Source organism: Rhea americana, unplaced genomic scaffold (genome assembly GCF_003343005.1).
Source record: "Rhea americana isolate MKP2758 unplaced genomic scaffold, rheAme1 scaffold_11, whole genome shotgun sequence".
Classification (NCBI taxonomy): Eukaryota; Metazoa; Chordata; class Aves; order Rheiformes; family Rheidae; genus Rhea; species Rhea americana.
The window spans coordinates 8,753,464-8,762,711 of NW_028185150.1; the positions used below are offsets into that span (position 1 = coordinate 8,753,464).

The 9,248-nt window shown below is 33.5% G+C and overlaps 1 protein-coding gene across 1 annotated transcript in view; it reads left to right on the plus strand.

The window, feature by feature from the left end:
• Positions 1 to 4,658, plus strand: part of ABHD17B (abhydrolase domain containing 17B, depalmitoylase) — a 14,473-nt gene extending 9,815 nt beyond the window's left edge. Inside the window, exons 2-3 of the mRNA XM_085313712.1 lie at positions 2,997 to 3,176; positions 3,866 to 4,658. Of these exons, the coding sequence (XP_085169838.1) occupies positions 2,997 to 3,176; positions 3,866 to 4,085 (400 nt within the window). The 3' untranslated portion in view covers positions 4,086 to 4,658. The remainder of the gene's footprint in view (positions 1 to 2,996; positions 3,177 to 3,865) is intronic.
• The last annotated feature ends 4,590 nt before the right edge of the window (positions 4,659 to 9,248 follow it).

The window sequence follows — 9,248 nt, forward strand, 5'->3', positions numbered from 1 at the left end:
AAAAAAAAAAAGGAACTGAGGCACACTTTGGCTCCTCCTTTCTCCCCTGCTTTTCAAAAGTCTGTTCAGGAGAAGGAAGAAGAATGGAAAAATAGATGTGACAGATGTTAATCTCTGGATTCCAAGGTTCTTGGATTTTTTTTTTGTTTGTTTGTTTGTTTTTGCTCTTTTGTCCTGCCAGAATACTCTAAAATCTGGCTGCTTTGAACCACTAGTACCGGTGATTGGCTTCACATTTTAGTTTCCAAACTATAAAACAAGTCTCTGGCTCTTTACAGTTCTGCTTTGAAGGCAGTCTGTTTGGCAATGATGGAGAAAGGATTAYTTCAATCCAAAAATAGTAAATACTATTCTTGGTTTATTTTTTCCAGCTAATATTTGGATCAAAATCCTTCAGCCTAAGGACAGCTCAACTATAAGGAGAATAGTAAAGAAAAAGGAGAGAATATATGTTCCAAAGTGTACTTTAATTTTCTTTTAATTTCATTACAGAATCCTGGATCTTATAAAACTCAATACTTGAGGAAATGCAAGTGTAAAAATTTGCAGGGTGTTTTGAGATTTACGTGTTAATATGTTGTGTAAACTCAGTATTATATTAATGATGCAATGTGTGAGGTATTTAATGTGAAATTTCTTCAAATAAAAGGAATAAAAGGACATACTGTATTTTCAAAATGGACAAATGTGATTTGAATTATTTGGAGATTAAATAATAGGAATGATAGGAAGAAGAGATACAGAAGTAGTGTGAAGACCCTACAACTGTTTAGACTTCAAAGCATTAATTTATTTTATTTTTGTGTAAATGAATCTTGAAGTTTGTGGAGGGAGGTTCCCCCTTTCACTGAGGACTGTTGTAAGATGGGGATTTTGATTGTGGTTCAAAATTAATGACTGAGAGCCTTAGCATTTAAGAACTAACTGGATTATAATCCTAGAAACTCTTTGTAAAAGTAATGTTAGTAATTAAGAGTAGTCATGGTATAAAATGTGTGCATATGTATGTGTGTATATATTTGTGTGTGTGTGTRTATATWTKTGTGTGTGTRTATATATAYAYATATATATATATATTTGTGACCTGCAAACAGAGGGTTTTAGCCCCAGTTAGAAAGTTTTTGGAAGTGCCTAATAATATCTGTCAATGATTTTTGTATTGTAGTAACACTTAATGTAAATTGATTTTTTTTCTTGAAATCTTTCTTGAAATCCTTCTAGCTTTTTTATTTTTATTAGTGCTTATTACACACTGAAGTAACATATGGCATGTTTTCTGGCTTATTGAAGAGTACTTGTGGATTTTTGGTTTTGATTGATTGGTACCTTTTGTATCTTTTGGAACACTTGGAACATTCTTTTTCCTAATATTCTGGATTTTGAGGTTTTTAGACTTTACTAACGATTCTACTCTTCTATGCATTATCCGGTTACTGTAAAATTTGGCCATATTTACAAAATATTACAAAATTTTTCTGTATCTCTGTGGCTCTGGTTTTACTGGAGCTGTGCAAAAAGATGACATATAGGCAGATTGAGCTCGTTTGGAAATTTCTTTTGTGTGGCTGTTCTCATCTGACCCTACTGTCCTGCCCTTGACAGAATGGATGCATGCATGTAGCAAAGCCTTTTTTTCCATAGCTGCCTTTCACTTCATCTGAAAATAGTTTGTAGGCTCTCCTTTCAGGAATACTGGTAGCTATTAAACCTAGCCTCACACTGTTCCACAATGGTGTTTTAAACCAGTCTACTTTAGACTTAAGTTCCTGATAATAYAATAGAACCATTTTAGTTTTTTGAATGTAGTGAAGTATCTCTTCCTTTTAAAGGTACTCTAAATAAATAAAACAAGGGTGTCCAGCTAGATGCACCTTTGTAGTCTTAACCCATAAGAGTACTTTGTCAATATAGATTGATGGTATATCAGTAGTTCATTTCTAGTGTGGCTGATGTTCTTGCCAGCATAACTGTTTGCTAACAGTTTTTTCCAGTACTGTTGTGTTACTTGGGAGAGAAACCCTCTTTGTATCCACAGTAGTGTGGGAAAAATATTTTAGGTCTGAGCTGTGTTAATATCAAACTGATGTTGACAACTCTATTGTCTACCATAGTTAATTAGATAGAAAAATGGAAGTGATTTCATTTAACTATCAGGGGCTTTGACTTCAATTTTTTAGTGCTTACTAGACAGTCTCAATTGTGCGTTAGGTTAGATATTCCTCTTCATAGCCTGCGTGTCAAAGTAACTCTAATAAGAGGGAAGCATCTCAGCTGTTACGCAGAAACCATAATATTCTGGCCATTGCCTGTATGGGCCACATTTAGGTCTCCAAAAATTGCTGAGTAGTGTTACCAGCTTGTCACTTTTGCCGAGTGTCAGAAGAGTAAAACTGACYGAATATTTTGTAAGTTTGTCTGCACTCCATTTGGTGGAACCATACAGCTAGTAAAACTCTAAGCAGTTTTCTATTGCACGTCTACWACAATTATCTGTAGAAGTATACAGCTATTTTTATGGTCATCGCATTGTGTTGAAATATAAATATGTAAAACATTCATCTCCCTAAAATACAGCTGGCTTCTATTAAATCCAATAGATCAGATGCTTTAGTTCTTTTACAACTGTATTCCAGAGTTGTCATGAATTTATCAGCTCTACAACTGCACTCATAAATGCATATTAAAAAACGCCACATACATACACGCACATTTCAGTGTCATTCAGGGCAGCAGTTTTATTTAATTTGTATTGCARTTGATTTTTACCTTTGAAAAAGTACTGTAAATACAGAGTAAATAACATTTCTCACTTAAAATAAAAGGAAGATTATAAAACATACTTTCTTGTTCTTCTACCAGCTACAGTTTTGTAGTTCTTGTTCATCCTTTTTGGGAAACATTGATCTACAGAGCAGAGAGACCTTTTTGTCTAGTTATGTAGGAACTGATCTATTTCCTTTTTATGTGGCATTTTTTATACATGTTTAATTTTCTAGGTACGGAATTCGCCCTGAAAATGTGATTATATATGGCCAAAGTATAGGAACTGTACCATCTGTGGATCTTGCTGCGAGGTATGAAAGTGCTGCTGTAATTCTTCATTCTCCATTGACCTCAGGCATGAGAGTAGCTTTTCCTGATACAAAGAAGACGTACTGCTTTGATGCATTCCCAAAGTAAGTTGTGGGATTTTTGTGCATGCTTTCCTTGCCTCCTACTTCCCTCCCCTCCCCCCACCCCCATTACTGAAGTTTTAGAATGAGGAAACAAGTAATACAGAAACTCTCTGAATTTTATTTAGAGAATTTAAAAAATAACTGGAGAATGATGAGAGCAAATTATAACAATAAGGAATATTTTATTCCAAAGAGTTTACAAAACTTTATAAATCTTACAGGTTTTTCCCATTTTTAATCATTTCAGTGCATATCTATTTAAAAGTGATTAGCTTTGCTATATGTAACCATTGAATGCTAACAAGGAGTTCTCTTCCAGTGAATTGCTAGTCTGAGTAGCTATAAATAGTATTTTGCGTATATTTATTTCAGTAGCAAAAACTGAAATTGTACTTGAAAGTAATACGTTTTCTTCAATTAAAATCTACTTATTTTTTTTGTCAGAACTACACCACTAGTTGGCCACTGTAAACTGTTCTACAGTAACTGTACAGTTAGAGCATATGTTTTACATATGCTACTGAAATGGCTTCCAAAGTGTTGATAAGATCTAATTTTTTAATGATTTAAACAATTTTAAATGGTTAAAACTACAATGTGTAATTAAAAAGTGAAATTAAGAGTCTCTGGTCCTTTGAGAAATTTTAATATGGCTGACTGTGTTCACAGATATAATCTTTTTCTTACAGCATTGACAAAATCTCTAAAATAACATCTCCTGTGTTAATAATCCATGGGACTGAAGATGAAGTAATTGACTTTTCACATGGCCTAGCATTATTTGAGCGTTGCCAGAGACCTGTAGAACCACTGTGGGTAGAAGGAGCAGGCCATAATGATGTGGAACTCTATGGACAGTACCTTGAAAGATTAAAACAATTTGTGTCACAGGAACTAGTGAATTTGTAATTTTCTTTGTATATTTACATATTTTTTCATTTCACTGCAGAACTGTATACCTTGATAAATACATAACATAAAACCTGAAGGTTGTGTTTTCAAATCATGTTGGTTGCCTTTATTAAATGTACARGTAATGATTTGTCAACATAATTAATGAAGGTTTTAATGCCGGTATTATAAACTGGAATTACATGATCATGCAGTCAGGCTTGACAGTTCATATTACTTTGTGTGAGATTTTTTTCTTCTTAGACGTACAAAAAAAAATCACAAGGAGTACTGTATGAAATTTTCATTCTATAAAATCAGATGCTGTAAAAGTATTGCCAAATGCTTTAGCATATCAGAAACAAGTTTATAAATACTTTTTAAACATCTCAAAATGTACTGTGACTTACTCTGTTGCACAGGTGTAAATTAAAAAAAACAGACTTTTAAGCAGTTGTCTTGTAAAAATGCGATAGCCATGAAATTTGAGCAAATACTCATGTATGTAATGAGAATAAACATGTCACTGGAAATGACCCATGCCCTGTTATAGAGGGAGGAGGTCGAAATAGATTTTTTTTTTTTTTTTTTTTTTTTAGACGGCATACGAGATACTGATTTTTTTTTTTTTTTGACGTGTGCTCTTCCGATTGCTTTTGTTAGTTGTTTTGTTTAACTTAAAAGGTAAGGATCAAATTTACCCACTTATTTTCTCAGTTGTCTTGGCCCAGCCTAAATACTGTCACAAGTTACCAGTGTTACTACATAAATATCATTCACATGATTGCTAYTGAGGCCACTAAATACTTCTTCAAAATCAGTAAGACTTTTAGAGCTTAGAAAAACTTTTTGGACAACATAGTTTTAAACATTGATTGTGTAGAGATGCAGTATTTCAATAGAAAGAACCTGGAAGTTTATCCAACTTTGTAATAAACACTTTGCAAGTTTGCAGTTGTCTGTTTGGGCTTACTTCTGGATGTTTAGTGTAAAAGCTTATTATTTTTTGAGTATTGTATGGAAATTTTACTAATCACTCCTGGACAGTGTGGGGAGGGGCCAGTAAAAAATTGTTTGACATTTTTCTATTAACTCATAGTAAAATAAACTTTGTAAGTTGCCTTTCCCTTGAATGCATTTTGCTTGAGTAAAACTATGAAAGATAAACTTAATTATATGTAACCTGATTTGTAAACAAAGTAATATTCCAACAATACACACTGTGCTTCTAATTTTAAGGCCTTACGTAGTTAATTGTTCTGCTTGTTTTTGTGATTGTTTGAGACTATTGTATAATTAAATGTGTTACCAAGTATTGTGAAGACTTTGGTTCAGATGTGTTGATTAACAGTAAACAATATTCCACACACTTGCTGTTCTTTCTTCCTTTTTTTCTGAAAAGAAAGCAATATATAATTGTGATATCAAAATAARAAATACTGTTACACTAACTATGGGAAATCTAAGAAGCAATGCAATTAACCCATTGTTATTAGTTGTTGGCAAATTTCTTTATCAGCATCTGTTGCTCTGATTACCCTTGCACTCCCATGTCTTATAATTCTTGGKTTTTTTGGTGTTTTTTTCTGCAGTTAGCTATTTAACATACAGGTTTTCTGCAGCCAACCTGCAATTTAAACGTTATTCTGTGACGAATTCAGATTTAGCTTTCAATGAAATCATCAGTGACTTCTTGTTCTGTTCTCTCTGGCTGTTATTTTAATATAATGAAATTAAGCTTGTTCTCAAACAACTTTTTTGTTTTTTTTTTTTTTGATCAAGTATGGATCAATGTGTTCTGAAGTTCAGACTAATATTCAGACACAATACTAGACCCATAGATTTTCATCTCAATTTAAGATTTTGCAATTAGAAATGTGCTTCAATAGATAATCTAACTCAGCATTACTACATCACATTTACACAGTTTGGTTTCAGTTTCTTACTGCTTCAACAACCATGTCAGATTCAGATGGAAAGCTCAACCTTTTAGGATATAAAAATCTTTTCTTTTTTTTATTATGAATTAACTCAGTTTTCAGAGCCTGCTTGAGAAATTTGCAAATAAAGAGTATGGAACTGCATGAGACAGATTGACTGCTGGTACTACAGACAAATGACCAAGTGTCATCATAGAACTATCTGATTTCTGAGTTTTTTGCAGGGCAGTACTGTGGGACCCTTTAATTGAAAGGACGAAAAAGATGGCATAACCATTTTGCTCTTGTTCCTGTGTTTTGTTAAGGCAGAACAAAAAGCCTAACAATGTTTTGCCTTYGGTTGATACAGGTGTGCTGAATTACAGTAGTAAGTAAAAATTCTGGTCTCTTTGGGGCCGCTTATGCATGGTTAATTATTGCCAGTTTATTCTGATTTGTATTTTATCCCTGATTTTTTTATATATATATATANGCCTTTCTCATAGTTTGTAGCATGTTATGACAACAAACTTGTTATTGACAAAACAGCTCTGACCTATTACAGCCAGAAAGAAAACATTCTGCATTGCGGTTGTCGTGCTTTTAAACCATCGTTTTGATGAAACTGACAATGAGCTGTTGTTTTACGTTATAAATACAATTGTCTCATGGTAAATAAGAGTTGATTCATCATTCATTAAAACGACAATGTTTGTATTTTAGAGAAAAAGAAGAGAGCATTTTGTGAACCACGTGGTCTTGCTCCTTCCCTCCTCCCCCCTTTCTTTCTTTGAAGGCCAAATATTTGACAATACACTTTCCTTCTAGTTTTGGAAGGCTGGCAAATCAAGTTTAAAAACAACTTCATATATGTAAAATGTGAGATCATTTATCAGACATATGATCTTTTGGGGTATGTTTGGGTCCTGTGCCATCAGAGGCACACCAGTAGTCTGCGCTCCATTTATGGTTTGCCTGTGGGAGCAAAGTGATCTGGCACATGTCTGATTAGTTACTGTTACTGACTGATATCAAAYCTACTTTCATTTTCAAGCTTTTTAGTGAAAGTTTTGCATGCTTGTTTTGTTTATTGAATGTCATTGTGCAGTGAGGCTAGCTGCTCAATGCCTTCTGTGATTAAAAAAAAAGATGCAGATAAAAAAAAACCTCACTGTATGATATGCATTGCTAGTGAGTATATGTTTTGATCAACCAAAAAGACAAATACAAGAAAACTTTAAAAAGAGAAGGAGGAAGAAGCATCCTGAAGAAGTATGGTATATAAATCCTTCTTTAAATGGTTGGCAGTGGGTATATTTGTGTATCATCTTTGAACAGCAGCCTAAAAGTGAAGGAAACTGTTGAATTACAAAAAATAATCTTCGTTGAGTGCTCCCTATTACACATGCTTCACCTTTCACCACAACAGCAGCGACAAAAAAACAACAAAAAGATACTCTAGAAAAAGCCCCCATCTGGCTGTCTTCATCTTTACACCATCTGTGCTTGATGTGCTATTGCAGGGACTGACTATAATACCAAAATTTATACCACAAACAGCATCATCAGATCTTACACTGGTATCCTACAACAAAAGGAATATTGAGAAGCTAAATGGAGCACAGGCATACTATCCTAAAATAGGAAGAAGTGCTTGAAAGATGTTCTAAACCTTCCTAAAGGAGGGTTACACTGTGGCCTTTGTACTTGGCAAGCAATTGATGAGCCTGAATCTAGAGAGTTTTCTGTTTTTTAATAAAATTGATGAATAAAGATTGATCTACTTGACTTGAATAGTGATTATGAAACAGAAACACAAGGTTGTTTACATTCTTGTGGGGGAGTCGAAAAGAGAAAGCTTTTCATATGTTACTAACAATACCTCACAGGCTTGTCTCCCTTCATTTAAACAGATGAGGTAACAAAGTCTAACTTGTTCTTTAAATTGTTAAAAAATTACTATGAAAAATCATTGAGCATAAGTAATCTCAGATTGAAATTTCAGCATGAARTGACTTCAGAATCCTTGACAGAGGTGAAACTTTTTTTTTAACAATTTGCACTGAGAGAATATTAATTATAAAGCAGCCAYAGAAAGAAATGAAGCTTCCTTGCAGAGAGATTCTATTCTATGATGATAAAATTCTGCAATGTACCAATGTACCTTGCGTAAATGGGGGGGGGGGTTTGTTTGTTTGTTTTTGTTTTTTGCATTTCTGAGGTAAGACCTCTTGCCTTCCTTCCTGTGAAAGGAAGGAAAATTCTAGCATATTGCTGAGAAAATGCCAGGGAAAACTGTTAAGGAGCAAAGTAGCATAAAAATGTTCTCAAGTGATTTTTCTGCCAGAGAGGAAGGAAGGAACCTTAAGAATTTTTTTTTTCCTAGAGCTGTTAAAGTATAATAATCTAACTTCAAAATAATTGAAAATTTTCAAAAGAGTTTTCTTGTCCAGAAGAGGTTGTGTTGTTGCCAGATTAGACATTATTCAAAGGGAGTTTGGTTTTTATAATGTGTCTTGTTTCCAAATCTTTCTTGCTTACAGTGGGCAAGTAGTTTTCTRACCTTCAGCACTGAAGAAAAGACACTGAAGAGAGATTACGCAAGATGAGATCAGCTTGTCTTCTTACTATGCTAGGAGTTATGCATGATTTAAGCAGGTAGTTGTGTCCTGTGTTCTTCTAGAGCATAGGGCATACATATATGAATGCAAAGTACAWCTCACAATCTTCCAAAAGCTACAAATGTTTTTTGCCCCAAGTTTTTTTAAAGTATCAGATAAATAGTAAATTTATTATGTTATTCTTAAAAAATATATACCAATGAACCCATAGAGGTTTAAACTAAAATAGTGTTACAAGTTCATTATAAAGATGAAGACCATTCAATCAGTAATTCATATAGTACCTCAAAGGCATATAATGGTAGCACAGGTATTGGCAAGATACCTGTTACTCTCCACTGTGAAGTAATGGAGAATTATTCTTAATTATTTTTTGTAAAACATTAGCGTATTATCGTAATTTACATAGCAGCTAAGAAATTAAATTTGATCAGATGAATGCGTATATACACCGTTATCTTTGTTAAGCATTTCAAAGATCGTAGGTGAGACAAGTCATCTAATTTTAAAGATCCTGCAGTCTAAGTACATTTTAAAGATACAAGACATTCAAGGCAGAGCAGAGGAAGATGCACTCAATCTCTAGCAGCTAGTCAAAGTATTACTGGATTAGAAGTGTTTGAATATAACTGAAAAAAATT